Source organism: Saccopteryx leptura, chromosome 8 (genome assembly GCF_036850995.1).
Source record: "Saccopteryx leptura isolate mSacLep1 chromosome 8, mSacLep1_pri_phased_curated, whole genome shotgun sequence".
NCBI lineage: Eukaryota > Metazoa > Chordata > Mammalia > Chiroptera > Emballonuridae > Saccopteryx > Saccopteryx leptura.
The window spans coordinates 43,212,747-43,237,708 of NC_089510.1; the positions used below are offsets into that span (position 1 = coordinate 43,212,747).

General features: G+C 40.3%; 1 protein-coding gene across 15 annotated transcripts in view; it reads right to left on the bottom strand.

Annotated features, from left to right (window-relative positions):
- Positions 1–1,284: 1,284 nt before the first annotated feature.
- Positions 1,285–24,962, bottom strand: part of ZBTB20 (zinc finger and BTB domain containing 20) — an 895,053-nt gene continuing 871,375 nt past the window's right edge. For all 15 annotated transcript variants that reach the window (XM_066347052.1, XM_066347050.1, XM_066347049.1 and 12 more), the window contains one exon: positions 1,285–23,365. In XM_066347052.1, coding sequence (XP_066203149.1) covers positions 22,944–23,365 — 422 coding nt within the window. In that variant the 3' untranslated portion in view covers positions 1,285–22,943. The remainder of the gene's footprint in view (positions 23,366–24,962) is intronic.

Below are 24,962 nucleotides of genomic sequence, written 5' to 3' on the forward strand. Positions count from 1 at the left end.
CCACCTGCAAAGATCAGCGGCTATGGTCACTGCAGTCATTGAGCCCAGCTTCCTCTCGGGAAATTCTTCTTTTGATTTAAAGCTCTCTTTTTCCTTTCCTCTCCCTCTTTCCAAACTCTTCCCCTATTCCCAGGCCTTTCTTCAGGCTGAAAAGACACTCTGGTTAGAAAAGTTGCCCTCCCTTCAAAAGTCACTGGGAAGCAGAAACTGCACAAACAGTGACACCCCCACAGACACTGAAAATACCACTTGGATGAATGCATATGTTTGTGCGTGTGCGTGCGTGTGTGTATACAGTAGCAATTGCAAAAAAGGGACCATATTCCTTTCCATATAAAGATACAATGTGATAAGAAACCTTTCTGTGCAGGAAATTAGGGTTTCTTCGAATCTTATCACAACACTGTGGCGGGAAAATCAGGAAATGGGTTCACCTTTCAGCAGTCACCACAGTAAACTTCATTGAGAACACACATGCTCAGACGCCCGGTCTGTGCACATGTGAATGTTAACAGCTAGCCATTCAGCCAACAGGTAACAGAAAGACAGCAGATAGCAAAACACATCAATAAGGTGCTCAAAGAAAAAAAGTGGCACCCACTCCTCGAATGGATGGCCACATTAAGGTGCTTCAAAAAAGTGTTTTTTTTTCAGTTTTTATTTCAAACATTGAGTACTGATTTGCAAACGGTAGTTCTGAGCCAGGCCAAGGGTTTTGAGATTTCTGGTATCTTCCATTGAAAAGGGCTTTCACTGTAGGTGTTTTATTCAGTTTGAGTTTAAAAACTTACTTAATTGCTAAAAACTGAAATCAAATCAATATGACTAAAAGAAATAACAGATGAAATGGTATAGAACATTACTGCATTCCCATTGGATCAAGATGGTTTCGCCCATTTTCCCTCTTTTTACTAACACTGTTCCTTTTTTTCTTTGTTACAATCCATTCCTTGTGAACATACGGAAATGACCAAAGTCACTGCAAGTAGCTGTTTTTATTTTTTGTGATCTGTTGCAAGAGTCCAACCTTGTTTCCTCTGCTGCTGTTTGTATGGCATCTGGTTTTGTAATGAGCATCTGGATTTGTAATGAATATTTGATTTTTTATGTGCGTGTGTGTATATATGCACATATACACACCTATACATGTATAATATATACACTATATATGGATATACATATAGGAAGTGTGTATACATTTATACATAATATAGTGTATATTGTTCAACTGGAGATAAACTGAACTGGGTTCAGACACTAGCACGTTTCTCTTTCCCCCTCTCCCTCTGACCATTTTAAACAGTATGGAGTTTCTACTTATTTTTTAAAGTGCATTTTCAATGCAGAATATTTATAATCCACTGATTCCTTGGAAACATTTTTGATGAGAAAAATCTGACGGTTCTCAGCCCCAAGCAAGAGAAACCTGGGTTTGGTCGTGCCCGGGGCTGGCGTGGCAGTGCCAGGCTTGTGCCTGAGTGATCACTGGGCATTCTGGACCCTGGGCACCTTAGCAGCAGCAGCAGCAGCACCTTTAGGAGAAGGCAGAGATAGAAGAAGGAAGGAAAGCTCAGATGAGGAAGGATGAGTGTGCAGTGTGTTTACAGGTTGGACTCGTTAACTTTGTATGGGTTTGTGCAGTCCCTGCTCGGCTCCAGTTAAGAGATGCCATTTAGTCCCCTCCCACCAACTGGCACCAATCTCCCCATGTGCCCGCACGTTCAAGCGTCGCCCATGCGTCCCCATTCCCAAGGCTGACTTCCCTGTCAGTTCCCTGTGGATATGAGTGCCAGCATTGAGTAGGAATAAGGCACCAGAGAAATCAAAATGTTACAAAAAGATGCAAAACCCCCATTTCAAAGAGCCTCTTCCGTTGCTCCATTAAAATATTGCATGTGATACCATTCGTTTGTGTGCACCCAAAGTGTGTCGAATGCAGTCTGAAAGGAACTCGAGGCCCTTCAGCACCAGAGATCTGTAGGAATGCACCCTTTGTCCAAACACGGCCTCTCTCCCAGCCACCCACCCCACACACAAAAGCACCAAATCAGGAGAACAAGGCTGCTGGCCATTGCTCACCTCATTTTTAATCAAAATCAAAGAAATCTATGAAATAGAATTTTCAGGAATTGCTCCAGGACCGAACGGGTTTAGGCTGTCATGTATTTAGTTACTTGACATTCTAAATGTCCAAAGAACGTTGAAGGGGCTGAAATGTTTGTGTTCAATGTTTAGTGGGAATGTGCTAAACAAAAATTAGTTCTCAAGCGATGCCCAAGTTTACCACCAACACTTCAACCTTCCCTATCTTTTTTAAACACTGTAAAAACAAAGATGTTCATCTAACTATAAAAGGAAAAATGAAGGCACATGATTTTATTCGGTCCCAGAAAAATGGCATTTTGCAAGTTTGCGTGTGTGTGTGTGTGTGTGTGTGTGTGTACATGGACACACCCATAACATGGGAGTCCAAGGGCCGTTGGCGCAGTAGTCCAAAGGAGGTTGGAAGAGGAGAACAAGAGAATTTTGAGACAGAGAGAAGAAAGGAGAAAGGAGGAAATGGAGGCCTCTCTTCAGCTTTCTGTCATCGACAGTCTCAGTATTTGGCTGCTTTAGGGTCCAGAATGGGATTTATTTGTCTTGGTCTAGAAAGTGCCCCCAGTTAAATATCTCCAGTTATTCATGTTATAGCTTTTGGTGTTTCCCTTTTCCCTTCCCTCCAGCCAAATGATTTCTTTAAAAAAAAAAATCACAGTTTTTAAGAATTATTTTTTCAATGTTGAAAAAATACAGAAAAGCTATTGTACAGCCTCGGGCACTCTGCCTCTCCATCTTCACAGTGAGCAGATGGTTGGATGATCCACAGAACCAAAGACAAGGCAGGCAAGATCCCTGTGCTGGGTGGTCCCTTGCGCTGCCTTCCCCAGGGCAGGGAGCACAGTCACAGCACCCACAGCCATTGCTTTCAACCGAACGCCTCCTCCCCCCACGCCTTCCATGGAGCACGGGGCGCTGAGAAAGGCCGAGCCGTTCTGGAGAGCTATGGGAACAGGAGGCTCTTAGAAGCTAGGAGAGGTTCTCTCCTCAGGCACCGTAAGCCGCGTGCTCTCGGCACCCTGCCACGGGATGGGAAAGCATGGCTGCCCACTGAGAGGTTGAAGTCCCATTCACATTTATCTCATAAGACCTGAACCTCAGGCTCACCACCTTTCCGCCTCTCTGTGCATCAGAGCTGGCCCCAGTCCTCAAGAAGGCACTGGTCCAAGATAGAGCGGCAGAGTGAACCGGCCGTGTCATACCCAAAAGGGCTACGGACAGTAGGATTTCAGAAACAAATTTAACTTTGGTTTTCTGACTTATTCAAACTGTAAAAATTAAAGCAGGGCTTCAGTGGCTTGGATCATTCGACTGCTGTTATATTTTCTCTCATTTGGCAAGGCTAAGGCGGGGGGAGGAGAAAAGGGGTCCCATAATCGGTCGAAGACACAGGGTGGTAAAATGCTTCCACACTTAAACTCACAGTCCAGTGTTTTTGACATTTCATAAATAGCTTTTTTTTTCTCTAAAAAAAGAATAAAACAAGAACAATCCCTTTACTTACTCATCTGAAACAAAATAAACAGCAGTGGGTACAAACTTCTTCTTGTAACAATTACAAAAAACAACAATATAATCCCAACTTTAACACGCATCTTGAATCAGTTATTATTTTTTTTAACCTCAAAACTGCAGCATATCCTTAAGGGCAAACTTTTCGATTAGTTTTTTTCTTTTTTTTTTTTTTAAATAATGTCTTCACCAAAAAAACAGTCTTGTACCAATAAAATGCATTCAAAAATAGAAAATATTACACAACAAAAATATGTATCCTTCCTTTCCAAAAAAGATTCTTCACAAAAAAATGTAGAAAAAATTCCAACAATTTTTTCCCTCTCCTAAACATTAACTTTCAGTCTAGGGCACAATTATTTATTGATTTAAATGTCTGTTTTTGCATAAAACATGGAAGATGCAAAACAATTACTGTATTAGGATTGTAAAGTTACCATCCACTCCCACCCCTATTCTAAAACAAAACAAAACCAGAAAAACCCAGCAAACACTGAACAAATGATACAGCCAGTTGGCTAGGAATACTATCTCTGTCTTTCCATTTACTGTGCATTTGTACGGGTTAGCTGGCTCTGCTGGTACCGGGCACTGCTGAAGAAGCCAGATCAGATTGCAGTCAAGCGGCTGTTCAGCAAACACGAGTCATTCTCAGTCTCCCGTGTTGCTGGCCTATCCGCTGCAAGCCCTCACGGAGAGAGCAGCACGTGAGGTGGTACACGGTCAGAGGACTGAGCTCTGTGCATGTCTGCAGTACACATACCTCCACACAAGCCACTTTCTCAACCACAGAATGTCTTTTTTTTTCTTTCTCAAAATGGGGCTCCGGCATAGAATACAGGTTATGGGGAGCTCCGTAGTCTGAGGAAGGCTGGCGTGACCCCCTCCACAGTCGCCTCTCCCCCGTTTGACCTGCTTGGGCATTAATTGAAACAATGGCAAGATCTCAGATCTCAAAGGAATGCTCTATTTTTCCTATCCCCACTGAACCCAGGCTTCTTTTATATTTTCAGCATTGTAGCTTAAATGACGGATTTTTCTTATTTGACGTTAATTCTCTTTTGTGTGGGATGTATTCTGTATGTGTGTATTCAGTACAAACTGATTTTTTAATAGCATTTTTTTCCCCTGTTGCTTATTGAATTGCTGGTTTTTTCTTTGTGGTTTTTGTTTTGTTTTGTTTCTGATTTTTTTAAACAGTGAAATGTGTCCAATTTTATTTCCAGTGCATTAAACAAATTTTAAATTAAAAAAAGAAATAAAACTTTTCCCCCCATCCTTCTAAAGAAAATGACTGATAAAGTACAATATAATAAAATCAGGCATTTCCAAAAATAGCATGATGTGCAACTTCAATTACATAAAAGAAAAACAAACAGACAAACAAGAAGTATAGAGCATAAGAATAAAGGAACCAAGACTACATAACTTCAACTAGGGTGTGATTGGCAAGCACTGGTTAACAAATAGGTAAGGCTACTCTTAGATTTCTAACTCAACATAATTAACCATTGCTTTTCTGTCTTTTCCTTCAACTCTTAATCTTGAACTCACTAGTTCTTTTTATATCTTTAAAATGAACAAATTTGTTTTTATATTTTTGGTCTACAGTAGAATTACATATTAATAATATAATAAGATATTTCAAGAACAGGTTTGTACTGCATCCATATGGGGAAAATAGAAAAAAAGTATTCAAATAGACATAGCAAATGGACTCTAGTCTTATAAAAATAACCACAAATATAACAGAAGTTAAAAGCAGGGAAACAGATTAAACTGAAAGTAGGTACAGAAAGATATATTTTGGATGATACAGACCCCTGTCAAGCTATGCCCTATAATTGCAGCCTCTAAACCATTCCCATGATTTTCACCTTTCCATAGGATTACTCAGAATTCAAATGGAAATGGAAACAAAACCAAATAAAGTGGACAGGTGACTGAGCTGGGCAAAGTTGCCAAGTTACCTTAGCTGACTGGTCAAGACCAGGTGGGCAGCATTTGAGAAACTGGTATGCCACAGGGGAGCTGCTGATAGTATCTGTTTCTAATTTTGGAGGAGTTCCCAGCCCACTGATAAAGAAAGAAACCAAGGAACCAAATAATTCTTTTGGTAACATAAAACATATGAGATGAACTATAATTCCGAACGAGAGGACATGCGGTGAGGCGGGAAAGAGAAGCAAGAGTCGCATTAGGCAAACTTCAGGCACACCTCCACATCCCTGTTTTCTTCAACACATGTGTTTTCTTTCTCTTTCTGAGCATCGTTTAGGATTAGCTAAGGCCTCTATGTCCTCTGAGCAAATATCTGTCAGCTCAGTTCTCAATAGGATATCTATGCTTACTGGTCTTCTTAAGGGCTAGGTGCTCTGGAGGATGCCCGCCCCCTGTGCCAGGCCCTGGGGGCAGAGAAGAGCTAGCTGCAAAGGTGTAATGACAGAGGCCCTCCACATGAACCACTCCGCCCTGATGGTTAATTCACACTGATGCTTCAGTGTGGGAAAAAGAATACGAAGGAAAAGAATTGCTAAGAGTTGAGCTCGATAATCAAGAAGTATGAAGTTCTTTCAGAAAAAAAAAAGGAAGAAAAGAAATGGCATTGGTCAGAAAATACTGCTTTTGGTTTCTTTTAACTACAAACCATCCTTGGTTTTTCTCTTACTCAGTTGCTCCAGTTTAAAGTAGAGTTTAGAATCTAGTGCAAATATCATCAAATCACAGCATTCCAAGAGCAATATCCTATCCCTTCATCCTAAGGGAACACTATCCCTTTAGACTGCCACAGAAGACTGGGGGGCAATGATTCAGAAAAGCATAACTGAAAAACTACGAATACTCACTACAACAAGAAAGGCACTATCACAACAGATCAGCCTCAGCATTTTCCTTGTCATGAGCATGGACATGTAAACCACTGTCAACCACAATGAAACCCAGACTGTGGCTTTTTCAATACTCAAATGCATTGGCCAGTTGTCTGACTCCCTCACTGGCCATTGCTCTCAGCTGTGGCCAAGCAGAGCACAGATGTGCTCTGTGTCCATGTGGCCCCAGGTTTCACCAACGACTCGTTTGTCTAAAATGATTTAGCTCACTCTCTCCCATGGAAGTGTCTTTCTCTCCATCAGTCTCCAGGTCATGCTTCTATTAAAGACTAGTTTACAGTGTCAAGTACTATTGTTTATTATTTTCCTATTTTTTAAACATCCAACCAAATCCTAAGTCTTCAAGACAGTTCAGTAGCTCCTCTAATAACAAATCTGTAAATATCACTGTGAACAGAATGAAAACCAAAGTGTCCGCCCTTGATCACCAAGGCATATCTCTTGAGTTTGCTGTATTACTTTTGTCTGGGAGAGAAGGGGTCGGGCTCTAAAGAATAAGATCTTTGGTGACAAGACTGCAGTGGGTGTGCAACTTCAAGGAAGAAGTTACTTCCCCAAAGCCTCCAGAGAAGTATCATGGGACAGGTAGTGTGACTATATTTTAAAAGGTCAATTATTTCTTTCTCTAATTTTTGTTTGGTGCCTACCCAATGCACATGTCTAAATACCTGTTAAGAGCTCTGAATTTAGAGTTTCTTATTTAAAATGGAGATAATGCTTTGAGTGTTTAAGAGATTGGTTATGTTAATTCTGATAGCTCTAAATGGAGTTTTTCTGACTAGCAAGGCTACAGCTTCCTTAATTAATTAATTAGTTATTTATTTATTTTTTTTTACCTTGGAACAGTAGACTTGGATGGATCTAAGGAGCAGAGAGAAAGAGATAGGTATCAATGTTGTAATCTTAGGAAAGAGGCCGCTATTGAGAGTTTTCTGAATCAATACCCTCACACGATAGTGTTCAAAGAAACGCAACATCAGCCGTTTATATGGGTTGTGATCCTTTCTTACTGAACCAGAATCTTTGGAGCTGTCACCTTGGTTTCTAAAAGAGTCTTCAGCATCTTCACTTTTGTGTCATTATTCCCTATACAATCTATTGCTTTTCTTGTGGTATAAGATTATTTTATTACTAAGCACTACAGAGTCATAAACTCCAATTACTTTTAAGGTTAAAGAAGGCAATAAAAATAAGTCCAATACAAAAATGGAAAAAAACACTCAACAACTTCAAAACTAATCTTTTAGGCACTGTTAAGTAAGGTCTTCTGCTTCATTAAGGATAGTCTACGACAGAGCAGCTAGTAAGTAGGTTCTGTTAAGTCCTGCAACCCTTCCTCCAATTTCAAAGTTGGCCTCGCTTGTTTCCGAATAACCCTTTCACCTTACTAGTTTCAGTGTTTATTGCACTGTTCCCTTCCTGTCATCGCAAGGATTCTTACCACATGCCTGGCCTTCCTCTTTGGTTAGCCTACTCAGGATTTCACCCATGGATGGAAAAGCATGCTCAGGCTGAAAGGATATCTCCAATATGATCAAGGTTTTGTTTTTGTTTTGTTTAAGGGGGGCTTCCGTTGCCCCCCCCCCCCCCCCCCCCCCCCCCCCCCGCCACACTGGACGCTTGGTGATGCGGGATTCAAAGCAAAGGCTCGGACATCACCTCGGCTGCTTCCTCGCCATCGCAACTCTCACTGAAAGCTTAGCTGGAGACAATACTGGCCAAACTCCTTCAACATCTTCAATGTACTTGACTAACCCAGGTCCTTTGTAATACGGAAACAGATCCTATCAGCATGGCAGTGGCTAGGCCTGATCAAGAGCTGGCTGACTCCATAGCTTCACCGACTCCACTAAGACCAAGCATGGTGGAAACAACCCTCTATTTCTGTGACACTTCTAGTTTCAGAACTTGTTTCTTTCTTTGTCATATCTCACACACTCTCTCCCGGCACAAGTACATACATTTCAGTAGTGCAATGCAGTGCAGTCGTAGTTAGTGCAAAAAAAAAAAAAAAAAAAAAAAAAAGAAAAGAAAAAAGCCCTATTGCAGACCCAAGTTCAACCTTAAACAGCTCTTACTAAAGGTTCCCAGTGCCACAAAAGTGGGAAAATCAGTCTCTGCCTTACACTTCTGTGAGTCATCTGTTTTGTTGTCCTTGTTTGTCTCAGCTCAAGAATGAGAAACAACTCTCGCATGCACCTACCTATCATTCTCTAAAATGTTAAGCCAATTGGCAGAAAACAAAGGGAAGTAGAAGAGCTGAAGCCAGGGGTAGTATTTAGAAGAGGAAAAGAACTACTTAATGCAAAGGTCAGTAGTGGTTTTTATAGAATGGTTTTCATCATGTCATCTGGCTCTGACGCTAAAGGGAATGGGTACAGGAAAAGATAAAGCCTTCCTGTTTCTCAAAACACAGTCCTAAATTTAACAGTGCTGGGCTTTTATTTTTCAATAGTGCTACTGGCTCTTCCTTAAGGGCTTCGGACAGCAGCCACCTTACCTAACAGAAATGGAGATACTAGAAGCACACACTTCTTTACACTGACCACCATCTCCCTTGCCTCAGTCTTCTCCTATTTACTTTTTTTTTTCTTCTGAATACACATAAATATAGATCTAAATACACATACACAAAAATTCTCAAGGTCCTTCTCAGGATGATTGGTTGAAAGTTGGTACAAATAGCTCAATGATACATTCACACAAAGGTATAGTTACTAAATATCAAAGTGAATTCTTAAGAGTCTGCATTGTACCTCTTACTGTATTATTCTGTAAGAAAAAAGCATTCATAGTAGCATATATTATGGAGCTTACTTCTCACTTACTATTCATCTGGAATAGTTTGGGATATGGCAGTAATAAGTGATTCTGGAGAAATTCTCCTGAATGTCTTCTCAGTTTGTGTGAGTCTCCACTCTCTAACTGTAAATCTGTTTGTCCACTCCTACCACACATGCATGCTGGAAGTCTCAGGAGAAACACTGTGTAGTTTAGAATAGATTACAGAAACAAAAGTGTTTGGTATAGTGGGTTCAGTACACTCCAATTACTTTAAAACATAAAGTTATATCTTTCTTGATCCCATCAACTTTTTGCCTTTTTTTTGCCATGATGAGGATTACTAAAGGACTTTGTTTTCACGTATTCTAAAAACCACAATTCTTTCAACAATAGTGCAAAATAACAAATTCAATGTTAAGATATATGAAAGTTATCCTTAATTTACATCTTAGTGGGTCCCTCGGGAAAACTGAGGTTCTAATCAATGGGATAAGGGAGGAGTTTCATTGCTGACAATGTCCTAGGTAATTTTCTCCTTCAAATCAATAGACAGATGGTTTCAAATCAAAGTTTGTCCCAAGGAGAGCAGGAACGGAGTAACTAGCCTTATTTTTCAAAGAACTCCCTGTGAACATACACAAAGCACATTTAGACGATGTTTAAATCTTATATCACATGTGAAGCATTATTTTATTTTCGGTTATCTCTGCATATGCCCTTGAGAGCAGGTTCTATCTAGGAGCGGTCAAGGGTTTCTACAATTTCCCTATAGGGGCTTGATAGTATTAAGAGAAGTCTTAAATCACAAAGAGGTGATGCTTCTAATTCTCAGGACTATGATAGGAAGAGATGGGCAAGAATGGCCAAGGGTGAGTGGTGTTAACTTTCTCTGGTGACCCTGGGAACCAGGTTTAGGTATCCAGAGTTGTATTAAATTTAGTCCCATCACACTGTCTTGTTTCCCTCTCGCTTTTCCTCTGCTCACTTAATTGAAATTGCAATTATTTTAAAGATAGAGCTAAAAATGCAAATTATAGCACAGATTATAAAAAAGTTGTCGGGCTATATGTAAATTGAGTTGAGTTGAAAGCAGATTGCTTTCAAAAGTAACACTACAATGGCCCTAAAAAGTTTTCTATTCTTGGCTTCTCACTCCTTTGCGGCGGGGGATACGGATGGGTGAAGTGCCAGCCACACAGTGCCCTCTCCCTCCGTGATGGTGACCTGCAGTCAGAGGGAGGCGGTGAGAGGCAGTGCAGAAGTGGATGTTTCTCTACTGAAGACCTCATGAACACAAAAAGTTTTGAAATGAATAGAAATCTGAACAATTAAAAAAAAACACTATAGATCAATGGATTTCAGCATTTTAGTAGCATACCTTCTTTTCCTTTTATGAGTATTCTTTACTAGATATTAATGAGAAACAACCAAAGAGAATTTTCATTAAATTAACTTGTTCCCAACTATATTTCCAAAATTTGAGGAGACAATAAGGATTTGTAGTGTACAGTATGTGAACCTTCACCTGCAATAAATCAACAATTCTTTGGCCCAAAACCTATAAGTTTAGGCAATAGGGGTTTCTTTTTCAAGGAATAGTTTTATTTTAACTATTCTACCCTCAAAGTGCAGAGAGAATTTCTTTCTACAAAGCTCTCAAGTGCTACTAGGAAAGGAGGATAAGATTTCCATGGAGAAAAGACTCCTTCATGGTAGGCTGGCAGGTTTTCCATCCTAGGACAGAAAGGGGTATGGACAGGCCTGCAGTTATTTGACTGCTGCCTGTGAAGTCAGATGAAAGAATCAAAATACTGTATTATCTTGAGAAGAAAGAGATAAAGGGAAAACAAATAAATAAACAATCAAACTTTACTAAAATACACATTCTTCCAGTTTCAGGTTTCTAAAAAGTAATAATTAGGCTTAAATCAAGGTTATAGATAGCAAACAACTGTTTTAATGTGTAAAAGTATTACCCCTTGGCTTTACTATGTTAGTTTCACTTTCTTTAAAGGAATTGCATCTGTCACACTTGTCCTAAAGTCCAGTGCAGAAAATAAACTGGTTTGCTACCAGCCTCAATCTCGGAACATTTCCTAAGCTGTATTTGTAAATACTAAAACTACAGATCTACAAAAAGAGATGCAGACTTTCTGACAATGCGTTGTGGTGAGGTTTAAGGGAGGAAGCAAGCCTTTAGTGTGTGTGTGTGGAGGGGGAAGAAATCCCTTCCTAACCTCCCAAATGTATATTACCATGTTTCTGACCATTATTTGTCTGCGTTGGTTACTGGGAGGGCTATTGGTGTCAGCCTGGAAGAGTAGGAGGCTCGTAAGCAGTAAGGAATCCACACCCTGGAGTCTGTAGACTATTAAACAAGATTTAGACATTAATCTAGACTAATGCAGGGTTATGGTGAGAAAGCCTAGTGTCAGGGTTAGAACCCTCCTTGGGGGACTAGAAGGAACAAAGCCAAGGAGGCCTCCTGGAGAAATCTTTCCGATTAACTGGACCAAATGGGATCTATCAGAACCAGATCCTCTCCTATTCCACATAATACTTTAAATGATAGTATTTAGGATTTAAAAGAAAAAAAGCCGGGTCAAGACTCAAGTCCAATTAAAAACACATTTCTGATAATAAATGCTGATTCTGTTTGTCAATGGGTGAATTAAGGAATGAAAGAATTCTTATGTGCACTCAAAATCAGGTAATGCTCTAAATGTCACAGAATCTGTCTTCATCAGAGCTGTGAGGCAAAGTAATATTATGGGAAGAGTGTTGGACTGGCAGGCAGTAGTGACTGTTACAGAGTTGCTAAGGTGGCGTTATAAACAGCCAGGAGAGCGGCAGCCCCAGAACAGGCTGTCTTTTGTGCAATGCTCTGGTGACCAGAGAGCTGTAACTCACTGAAATGAGATCTAGCACGATGACCAAATTTTATGGCGAGTATTTAGGGACTGGGAAGTGTATTACATGTCCCTTCAAGTATCTAGTCAGCCCTATTATTTTATTTGAACATACATTAAGTTTATGTTTAAAAAATACCTGGTTGCAAAATAGATACTTCAGAAACTTTTTGAATCTTTTAATTTTCTACTAAATTACTGGTTAAAGTTCTAAACCAATGAATAATTTTTTCAAAAAGATAACAACAAAAATTCTTCCTAATTGTCTCCTACAATGTGTTTGAATGGAAGTGCTTTTCTTTACTTGTTCTGGAAGAACTCTCTAAGCTTTGAGCAGTTGTGAAAATTATTTTGAAATGTTAACTCTTGCTAGATTTCTGTAAATCTAGTATCTGGTAATATGTCATTGGCTAAATAGAAACAGGTGTTGGAATAGTTCACATTTACTTCCTTTATCTCCCTCAGAAATGGTCTACTCATATCAGAAGTTTGAACACTGTGATATTTAGAGAAAAAAAAAACCCAGAAAATATTTTTCTCTTTCTCTTTGGCCAAATGTGAAGGTAAAAGGAATTAATGAACTCAGCTAGTACAGTTGACATTTAAAACTGTGACTCAGGTCCTCCCACTCTCAAAAGAATGTCGGTAACTTTCAGAATCTGAAGGTACAGTGAAGACACGCTTCACTCTGCCTACGAGTCTCAAGTTGATGAACTCACGTCAATGTTCTCTACGTAGTTAGAGCTTAAAGAAAGACATTCCCTTGGGGCAGGGAAAAGGAAGGGAAAGGAACACTCAGGGGTCACAATAATAGAGTTCTTGAGGTGGTGATGATAAGAAGTAATTCAGAGTAGTCTTAAAGAGAAACCAAGAAATAAAGAAAAAGGACGAGGAAAATAATAATGAAGTTCATACAGTTTGGATATTACGCGATCACTGGAAAAGGAACAGCTTCCCGAACTGTCAGTTTACAGTTCTGTTTGTCTAGTTAGTAGAAATATATTTAGTTAAAAAATGTGGAGACACAGATGAATGATTTTGCTATTAGACTCAACATTAGCCCTTTCAAAGTGGTTGAGAGTGAGCAGCTCCTCAGTGAGCCCGGGCGTCACATGCAGAGGGCACTGAGGAAGCCGGGAAGGGGAGGGCAGACTTTGCTGGAGAGGCACGGCAGAATGGGATGGCATCTGAAAATGAAAACATATCAGGAGAGACCAAAGGGAGACACTGGTGCTGTTGGCCTAGTGTGGGCAGGGCTTTCACGCCGAGCGCTATGAATAGCTGTTCTCATAGTCCCGAATAGAAAGCGGAGAGAGTAAGACTGGCTTCAGGCCCCCAGAGCAGATGTGAAGTTTCTCCAGCTATGGAGCTTTCCAGGCGTTGGGTTTAGTAACTGAGGGACGTTGAAGAAATTCTTTAGTTCTGAAAAGGGTATTTGAAAATCTTTCTTGCTAGGAAGACAGAATGCCTTATTTCTGAAGTTTCCGTGATGGCCAGGTTAAAGAAGAAGGGCACAAAATCCCTCCCTTCACAGACAAAAGGACATTCCGAGGGCCAGGTACCTAAGAGCCACCACGTATTCCACTGATTCTGCAGACTAAAAATTTTTATAGATATACATTTCTGAGTTCTATTTCTACTAGCCTCTGTCACAAAAAGTTCTTTAAATTCTGGTTTTATTTTTAAAAATATCTCCTAGGGAAATGAATATTACACTGCTAAGCTGCCTTCAGGGAAGCATTCAAGACTCCTTACAATAATTGTAAGCCTATTGAAAACAGAAAGTAGTCAGTGAAGAACCAATCTTAAAAATCAATGTTTGCAAATAGAGTTGGAACCACCAGGCCTCTCTCTGCCCGATGTCTTTCAGGGAGCGGGCCTTTGGCATGCCGCCTATCGCTGTTGGTCAGGTGGGGGGGGGGGGGGAGGAGCAGGCTCTTGGTCATATTTTAAAAGCGAATGTAGACAGTGACAGTCCTAGAAGGGAAAATCACAGATATATTCATAAGCACTTCTTTTGTTCTTTAGATATTGAGAGGGTCAACTAAACAAGATCACTTTGAATGTGAACCTCTTTGTATCAGCCACACCAAAAAAAAAAAAAAAGTTTTTCTTTTATTTTTTTATAAAAAGTTTTCACTTTCCTACATTTGCTAAGTGTGAGCTTAAAAAAATTCTAAAATCCTGTAAAGACAATACTGAAGCTGATAATATAAAAAGCAAACTAGAGCAGTAATGATTATTATTAAATGCACCAGATTAACTGCAGCAGGTTGGTGATGGGTGATAAATGCAAAGAAGAAATATTTCAATCAACTCATGATCATAGGCAGATTCAAAAGTTAAAATGAATATAATGTAATATATACTTTAATAGAGTTGTTATATATAATATGCATGTTCTAGCTTTCAGAAATACTGCAATGTAGTGTACTGTACTGAATGAAGTAAGCATACCTTAACAGTAACTCATATTCTTCCACAAAAGTCACTAGTACTGTTAATTTAATAAAAAACTTACTTTTTCCAGTAAAAGAAATACCTATGGTTATAGTCACAGACTTCTTTTGGATATAGAAAGACAATGTACATTTTAAAAATTAAAAACAAGGAAAAGGTAGCAACTGTAAGTAGCCTTACTTAATAGGGGAGGAGAAAGTCACCAAAATAGAAGAGGAAAAAAAGTCCTCTGAATTCTGTAAATTAGCGGAAATAATCTACATATCATAAAAAATAATAAACCCTCTAGTAAAAGAAGGACACAGGAGTGAGAAAATTGAGTCTGTTTCCAGGCCACCCTTCAAAGTCAGCTACGAGAGCAGGTCCGTGTATTCAGAATAGTACCTATTTAGATAGGCAAGAACCGTCAGTTGAGATTACCAAAAAATATTCTCCCGAGAGTCTATTGGTTTGCTAGGCATGGTAAACAACCCACTCTTGGAAAGACTTCAGCAAAGGCCACATTGGTTTCAGGAGACACAGTTCATGATATCCTGTAGATGCAGACAGGATTAGGAAGCTTTAGTTTGGGAGTAAAATTTACGAGTGGGTGGGTGTTTGTGTGCACACACTGGGTTGCAGAGAGGAAAGAAATAGAGGCCGTTAAATAACAGAATGACTCAGGCCAAACTTGATCAGGGCCTTGCCTGCACGGCCTCAGTGCCCCTCCCTCCCCAGGGGGCCTGGGGAGGTGCCCCAGACTGCTGCTCCCTCCTGTCCACTCGCCAGTTGAGTGTTTCTGTTCTACCTTCTTCTGCAGAAAAACAGCCTGTCACTGTGGGTTTGTTGTGGATCCAACAAGCTGCCTTGTTTCTCTCAACTCTGAAATGCTACAAAAAGCAACAGAGTGGGCAGGTGACTGCTTCCTGGGAAGGGAGCCACAAATCTGAAACACAATGGTGGGAAGAAGCAACTGTATCTTTGCACCAGGACCTACTCCTGTGTGTGATTCCTTACACACACACACACACACACACACACACACACACACACACACGCGCACACGCACCCAGACTACAAGTATACACATAACACACACGTTCACACACGTCAGTAAATCCAGTAGAAGTGAGGAGTTGGTCAAGTCATATTCAACTTTCTCATGAAAGGGGCCCATTGAGATTCCTGACGGTTGGGCTCCTGCAGAATGCCCTAGAGCCTCATCACTAATACACCCAACTAAGGCAACAGAGTAGAAGCAGATCCTATCACTGGGGAATACGGATTTGGAACACTTGCGTACACACTGGGTGTATACATGCATAATGTACACTTATTTACAGACATTCTGCACAGCAGCTGTGACTTGCTGAATGGGTGAAGTCCTGTTCGTTACTAGAATCTCTACATACAAATTGTAATGATTTTGCTGGGCAGTAACAAACTTCTGTTGCAACAGTAGCCAACAGTAGAAGAAACAGATGTCTACTATGAGGTTCAATTTTTTTTCTATCTTGGGTGTATCAGAATCTCATTGAGGCATTTTGAATCAAGGAAACCTCTGAATTTGAAAGAGGGTTAGTAGGGACGTTTTACACCCTAACTAGGTATCTCAAAAACGAGGACTCCCATTATTGTGGCTAGATTTTCCCTATGATCTCAGATTAGGTTCCTTCACTGAAGACTTGAAAGTTTTGAGTTTGCATTTAACAAAGAACCACGAGATAAGACAGATGCTCACTAAAACTGAGAAAAATGTTTAGTGATATATATTGTATAGGAAAGAAAGATTTTGTTGAGATTGTTCTCCCTGTTAAGGAAATGATTAAAAATGGAATCCCAGGCACCTGTAATCCTATCTCATGGAATTCACTATTTAGCTAATACGATGCCTACTTTACATCTAGCCCAGATCTACGTCACTGAAATAGGACAGGAAATAGCAGCCACTTCCTGAGAGCAGCCAGTTCCGGACAAGTTTGGGACCTCCAAACTCACTGTTTCATAGACTTCAGTCAAGAATAGGGCTAATTTTTGTGATAACACAACCATTAAAAAGCAAGAAATGTCCATGTCTCCACACTAGTCCAGTTTCTCTAACTTCGGTCCTCCCCCCTGGGCTTTCTGATTTAAGGCAATAACTCTTAACTACAAGTGGCTTCTTGCAAAAACACCTTAACTGAGGTCACTTCAGCTTAGATTTTAGTCTGAAAGTATTCAATTCATGGAGCAACAGGCTGGGCCTGGTGAAGCACTGGAATCCGAGTATTTCCGTCAGTTCTGTGGTAAGTCGATGTTTCTTATTTCAACACCAGGCATTGCTACCCCTCATTCAGTGAAATTCACAGGTCTGAAAAAGAACATATGCTGTACAGCCCTTACCCTCTGCTCTCTTACCTAAAGAGAATTGAAACAAACCTTAGCATTCTTGGCCATTTTCTGGGATCTCTTAATGCATACCACTGACCACTATGGATTTAATGTCCAAGGAGAAGAAAATATTCAGAGACTTAGAAAAATCTTTGGAGTATTTCGGTCAGACTAATCATCTTAATACCTAGTGCTAGAAATGATGCTTTGGATTAATTTCCGTGGTCTTTTACAGGAACACTGAGTCATCACAGTTCTTCCTCTTGTGGAGGGTTAAGCTGTCTCAGGAATGGTAACTACACAGAGAGCCCTTGGGAATATGACAATATTCTCTCTTTAGAGCAAGGGCACTTCCGTGTCTCTCTTCTGCCTCCACATGCGGACTGAGCACCAGGGTAGAGATTGCTTTTGAAAGTTTGCCCATGTAATGTTATTTCCTGGGCACCTAAGAGAACAGCCCTTTTCTTTGTGAAAACAGAGAGACAAAGAGCTGTCGCCACCCCAGCCGGGGAGCTATGTCTAGCCTCAGAGCTGAGTAGCCTGATCAGCTCCAGTACTCTCTTCACGCACTGTAGCAAGGCAGATGGAGAGGCATTGGGTCGCCTTGCTTTCTCTATGGAATTAGGGAGCCTATTGAAATTCTAGTGCGCCCTTCCCTTTGTTTGTTACCAAGTCACATGGTCTGTCTTTAGTGTCCTATTTTTCCTTTTTTAAAAATTTCTTTTACTGGGGGACAAAATTAGCCATTTAAATAAAGTTCTTTTCTAGTGAGTAAAGAGGTTTCTCAGAGCCAGAAATCACTCAAAAGAAAGTCTGTCGACCCTACCCATGGAAAAGCCCAGAGATTTCTCTAAATACCTCTTGCCAAACTTCTAGTATTCTGATTGGATGTTTTTTGGTTTTGCACTATTGGGTGCTGAATACGGTTTGCAATCCTTTTGTTCTCTTCCACAGGGCTTCCATTACCCTGGACTTCAACTCACTCCTGAACTAAAGAATTCTTTCAGAAGATTTCTTTTGAGTTAGGTCACAACAGAAAGGGCACTCTCCCATTCTCCTAACTCCCAAGGGCATATCAGGTCGTATCTGCTCTTATGTCGCACCTTCTCTTTGTTTCTTTTGCTACCACAGGACGCTGGCAATAGCAGAGGCAGATGGGTTATCTAATACCTTCACGACAGAGTCACATATCCTTTGCTCCTAGCCATAACTAATTAAATAACATCTATAACAATAGAGGAAGGCTCCCAAATGGAAATGTCAAGTGTGAATCCTGGCCAGGTCTATTTCATGGCTCCTTTTCCCAAGGGCAAAAGGTGTTGGGAGCATTATGGGAGCCATAACCAGGAAGCAACACAAATCTTTATTATGTTCTCTTGGGGATCTGTGGGATTTATAGGAGGCATACCTCATTTTCCCTCCTGTGTTGAGGGAAAACACTGATTTGGGCATGGGCTGGGCACATGCTATTGGTGTGCTTGTATGTTGGAAGTACATGTAGGTCAAGCCGTCAGGACTTATGTGAAATGAACACACCCAGAGGAAACCCGTTCTTCTTTCACATCAGAACGCACAAATTCTAACAGTTCATACGTTGGCAAAGGGTTTTCTTGGTCCTTGTAGATTAGGATGATACAAAATAAAACCCCTATGACTTCTAAACAAAGGGAATGCAAGCCATTCTTTCTAAGGCCAGGAGCTACTGTGACCTTGAAGACGCCTAGGAGGAAGGGATGGATGGCAGCTGGAACACAAGCAGGACTAACCCACCCGAGTTTCTCGTGGCACAAACAGGTGCAGAGCATTAAGAATTTGGGGAGGAGAAAGTCTATAAAACTCTTATTAGGAGCTAAAGTTTACAACTCAATTAAAACATGTAGAAAAAAAAATTTGATATACTTTAATTTCAGATTTTTTTTCTTAGCCTGGCTTATTTCTCAATTATATCCATGTATTCCAAGTCCTTCCTCTTTTAGGGCTATAGCTTATACATTTGGGGTTTTGGGGGCATACATATTGGCATTTAAAAGGGGGAGACTCTCCACTATCTGAGATACTTCCAAGTTTGTAGTGCTGGGAAATTTATTCTTTATATACTATATCTAAATGCCTTCAGATACATACTCCTCTTTGACATTTTTCCTTCTCCTTGTTCAGATGACCCAGTTTTAAAATAATAAATTCTAAAAAAAAGTTATTATTCATACCAGTTCTTGTATTCATCCCATTCTCATCTTAGGTGATGTTAAATCTGGGACATTTGCTTCCACTTTATCTATTTATTTTCCCCTGGCCACTTTTAAAAAAAATCTTTGCACTTATAGGGTCCTACATGAAGTTCTAAATGCAAGAAGATTGTTGGACTAGGAGTAAAAAAATAAAATAAAATAAAAGTATTTATGCTCATCCTTTATTCTTGAAGCAGAGTATGTTTCCCCATTTCCTACGATGTTCGTGATTATTTAAAAGTAAAAATTGACAACCTAAAAGCATCTTCACCCTTCTGAAACAGGTATGACTGATTTATTTTCTCAAATGTAGGTCAGTTTGGAAAGCAGCCCTTTCAGAGGCCAGAACAATAGCCCCACAGCAAGCTCACTCACTGCTCCTCCAGATTGGATCTCCCACTCGGGTCTAGATTTCTCCTCTGTCCATAGAACAATCTGTCTACTACTTCGGGCTGTGAGATGTTTGGGAGGAACAGACACACATGTACACATGCAGAAAATGTCTACAGCTGTGCATACTCGAATGGACCGTGTTGTCATAATGACAATAACATCACCTCACCAAAAGTTCTTTAAGGATCCTCTGATTTTTAAAAAGAGATACTTCCTTTGAAGGAAAGGAATGAATCCTAGGTTTTCAAGGCCAACTGGGACTTTTCCCCTACATGTTCTGTAACAAAAGATGGATTTTAACCCAATTGCTAGATTTTCACATGGCAAACCAGCATTAAGGCAAAGGGGTCTCCTTTGAATCGAGAAGTAGATAGTAACTGTAGCCCATAACTCTATCTGATACCAGCTTTTCAGAAGGTATTAGAAATTCTGTCTACTTTGCTAAGGTTTAAATAAGGACAGTATTTTCAAAAGTACTGTCAAATAATTGGAAGTATTTTAAAGTGGCTTTTGGCTTTTGTTCATTTATGTAATTTTCCTCTAGATTAAAACAATTTTTTTTTCTTAATGTCAATATTTTCTTTTTTATTTTGTGGGTTGAATTGACTTGTTTTCAAAATATCAAAACAATTCCATGACATGGTTAATTAACTAATGCTCCCTCTGTTGGTATTAAATGGAAATATTAGAGTCTTACAACATGGCTATTTTGAAAAGCCAAATTAGCAAGAGAAAAATGGACTTTTTCTTATTTCTGAAGCTGTTTTCTACTAACTTTTAAAATAGGTCAATTTTGGATACATAGTTCTTGGCAGGACTCCTCTTAGAAATGACAAATGGGTAATACAGTCAATTAACCATCCAAGTCTACATGAGAACTTCTACAGAATGTTTACTGAATCAAGGACCACGGAACCAAATGAGACCCACACAGAGCCCAGCCGCGCTAACGCTGCTAAGCATCACCACAGACTTACGGAGAAGATGTGAGTCAACTACAATACCCAGGTAAGACCATTCCGTCACCGCGGAGTTGCTTTCCTTGGAACACTTCTCCCTTGCTACAGTTTTTGAAAATAAGTTGCTGAAAGAAAAATTAGTTAAAATGCGAAGTAATTTGAAACTAAAGTATCCTATTTTCTTCTCTTTTAAAATTCTAGTTTGGCATTTCTGCTTTGTTTAAAGTTTTAACTTTCCCCTTAAGTATGTTAAAAATATGCCCAGCAAATGTAATCACCTTTGGCGTTAGATTTAAGAATTCCTATATTTGACTTGGAATCCCTTCAGGACACTGTCTATAAATGGAAATATCTCTATTATAATACCTTGATCAGGACCGAGGAGAGAAATCCCAACTAGGAAGAGAGAGTGACAACTAGATGATGCAATGGATTAGCGGCCTTGGATGGATATTGGCATTTGGGAAATTTTTGTTACTTTCTTTAAAACCTTTCCAAAAGCAAGGGTTAAGAAATCAGCTAAAGAACGATCATCTTATTTCGCTCTCTCAACCATGGTGGAAACAGTTGTAAGGTAATATTTGAAAAGAAGAAAGTAAATTTGGCATCAAGGCACCCTGCTCTGTAACAGCCTTCTGATATCGCTGCTCTCTGTAGCTGGGAAGGGTGAGGAGCTACGGCCGAGTTCCATGAACTCCTCCTCCAGGCTGACCACAAAGGGAAAGAACCCATTTGTCAAGACTTCTAAACTACTAGTGTTTCATCAAAAGAAAAAAAATAAAGTCAACAGAAATTCTAGAATCAGAAGATCTCAACGAACTTTTAGAGAACCAAGAAATCTGTTTCTGAAAGTTAAAGTTCCTCCCATGAAAAAGAACAGAGTTCTAAATGGATCAGTTGAAAAAAAAAAAAAATTCAATGGAGCAACATAAGCTTGTTAAAAGTCAAAAAACTACATATCAAAATACAAAGCAGCAGTTCAAATTACAGCAGGGGTGGGCGGGCCAGAGGCCCTCAGCAACCCAGGCAATACTTAAAATAATAAAAATTAAGAAAAATTAAAAAAAATATGAAGAAAATATCCTTCCTCTCTTTCAAATATAACTTTAATTGCCTTTTATTCTTTCTATCTGGAAGCAGTATCGCTAACCTTAACAGTCTTGACTTACCAAAAAAATATATATATGTGTGTGAAATAAAATAAAAGAGAAGGGTTGGTGGCAGTGTATGCAAAACCAAAATGGAAAAAAGTTACTTTTATCAATCTCACTTTTTTTTTGTTTTTTTTTTACACAAATACTGTTGTAAATATATTAAAAAAATCAGCATTCTATCTGGTAAACGTCACTGTTGCCCCTCTATAAAATTTTGAATTAAAAAAGCCTCAAGAACTTTTTATTATTCCCCCCACCCTCCATTTCTCTTTCTTTTTCTCTTCCACAAGAATATATCCTGACACTTCTTTTTTTTGTTTTTTGCAAAGATTGTTGGAAATAATCCTTCTCTTGTACCTAGAAACATAGGTGCAAACCTCTGGTATCTTTGTTTTATCTGCATTCCTGCCTTTCATGAAAGTCCCTCTTGATTGTGCTGAGGCTGTGGCTCAGCGAAGACACTGAATAAATACGATAGCCACTGTTGCTTGATGCTTGTCCAAGTCTTCCTGGCTTCTGCTGAAAGGGGGGACATGGAGGAGGTGGGCCGGGGCACGCGGACCCAAGCAGAACCTGGGGAGAAGCCTGCCATTCGCCTTTCCCACATCACCCAACCCACTGCCCCCGCCCGCCTCCACAGCCCTTTAATGAAATCAGACAAGGTGGTAGGTGGAAAACAGCAGGGCCTTCCCTCTGGGTTTTCAACCAGAGTGATATTCCACAGTTTAACTGGTTACCGTGAAGTCCAAGCGGCCAGAATTGTGAAAATGTCCACTGAAACACTGCAAGCGGTGTACTTAAAGACAGTCGGCCTTTTAGATTTTGTTATATATTTTTGTAGTGCTCTTCACAAGTGAAAAAAAATTTTTTTTTTTTTACTTTTTTAAAAAGATTTTTTTGTAAAGAAGGGTTGTATTTAGAGGCCAGTAGCTAGAGATCCAACCAGTGGACCTCTTGAAGCACTACCAGGCCTTAAGGCCACCATCCGAGGGAGGCTGGGAAAACTATATTCGCCCGAGCCTCCGGAAATGTAATGTACCAGCAGGCAAAAACAGTTCTTCATGTAGTACAAAAGGAAACAAAACAAAAACAAAACCAAGAAAGTAAAAACGAAACCAAAACATTTCTTAAATTCTAGTGCCATAGCTTTTTTGTTTGTTTCTTTTTTGTTGTTGTTTTGTTCATAAGAAAGAGAAAAAGATACTACTTATCCGTCAGACACATGCATCCTCATGTGGTCGTTGAACTGCTCGATTTGGTCAAACTTTGCTGGACAGACGGAGCAGACGTAAGTGGTCCCCTCCGTACAGGCCACCACACCTGGGGGGCCGGCGCGCGCTCCCGGGGGCGTGCCCGCGGGAGGGGTCCCGTTGCTGGCACTGTGCAGGGCCACGTGTCGCTCCAGGAGGGTCTTGTGGGAGAACTTCTTTTTGCAGATGTAGCACTCGTAGGACTTCTCCCCCCGGTGGAGGCGCATGTGCACGTTGAGAGAGCTCTTCTGGGTGAAGCGCTTGTTGCAGATACTACACTGGTATGCCCTCACTCCCGTGTGTGTCACCATGTGCTTGATAAGGTAATCTTTTAAGGAGAAGGAGCGCCAACAAATGCTGCATTGGTGGGGCTTCTCACCTGTTGACGTGGGAAGAGACAGCAAGCAGGACAGAGCGAGACATAGCGAGGGAGGGAGAATGAGAGACAGAAAAACAAGACAACAAAAAACAAAAACAAAAAAAATTTAAAAAATAAAGTCTGCTTTGTTAATGGCTCACTCTTGATTGGACAGATCCAGTCCTTCCTGGCCTCCCATGTTCTGAGAAACCTTGTCTTAAGGTGATGCCAGGGCAGTCTAGCGTTTTCTGTTTCCCTGGGTCAGAAAAGGGCTTTCTGGAAAGCTACAAGTTACTCCCCACTAAAAGTCTTCAAAGGTCATCCTGTGGAGAAAAGGGAGGGCCACTTTAAAGGGGTCATTTTCAGTGTCATCATTAAGGGATTTGACTATGTGTTTCCCATTCACTTTATCAAACAAACAGATCTCTGGAGACATGGGCTTCTCCAGGACCTCTGGGGACTAAGAACAGTGACCATATAGCTTGGCTCCTTGGGGACACTCTCCATTTCCAGTATTCTATCTACTAAACACACTCCTTGATTTTAGGTCTGGCCAATACTGGCCAACATAGGAATAAATAAGTCATTCAGAAGAGCCAGACTTTCATTTTTATCTAGCTTAAACAGAAATCTACCTAAAATGTAAATTAAGAGTAATTGCCTAGTCTGTCTCAACTGCACTGCACTGCAGGTAGGTCTTTTCTGGTGTGGAGGTCGAGTAAATGATACTGTTCAAACCCAGGCCCCAGCATGTGGCATGCCACTCTGACAAATCTCCAAGTGCCTCTGAGGTATACAGTCCTACTTACCTCACTGTGCTTGTGTTGACATTAAAGAACACACGAAATCACTTTGTAGACCACCAAGGGTGGTGTGGGAATACTTGCCTGGTATTCTTATAACACTACTCTCCCTCTCCCCCTTGCCCCTTAAATGTTTCCATACACTTTTTTTGAACTCTTGGGTCAATTTTAAAAATAGTTTTCTCCTTTGCTCTGAGTCTGTTGGCTGAAACTCTTCTTTCTCCTCAGTGTACTGCATTGGTTTGCTGTTGACTTAAGAGACCAAACCATCAAGCTTGTGAAAAACAGTAAGGTTAAGTGTGAATATTGTCACTGAATGACCACATGAGGTGTTGTTCTGCTATAGTAATGTCCATAGGCCTGTGACATCTCTTTTGATAAATAGAGACTTGTGTTTTGTTGGTGCTGTTTGTTCTCAGCTCTTCTCTTGACAGGTGTTTCCATCTCCCACCTCATTTCTGACTGCCCACCTCAGAGAAGAAAGCCCTTCTACGTACTCTTCCATAACCCAGCATAAAGCCCCCAACACCTCTGTAGCTCTAGGTTAACATTTCAACATCTGGACTATGCATCAAGGGAGGAAATTGTATTTCTTAAATTTGAGTTAACTTCCAATTAAAACCTGTGCCTTGATTAGGTTTCCATTTTCCCCCCACTATGAAACAGCAGAGGTTTGATGTGTCATGGTCATAAAGGTGGTGAAAACGGTCGTACATATTAAGTGCTGGTTATATGCCAGACTCGGTGTTGGTGTTTTATGTTCACGATCTGTTTTATGAAACTATCCCATTAGAAAGCTTTCTCATTGTGTTTGC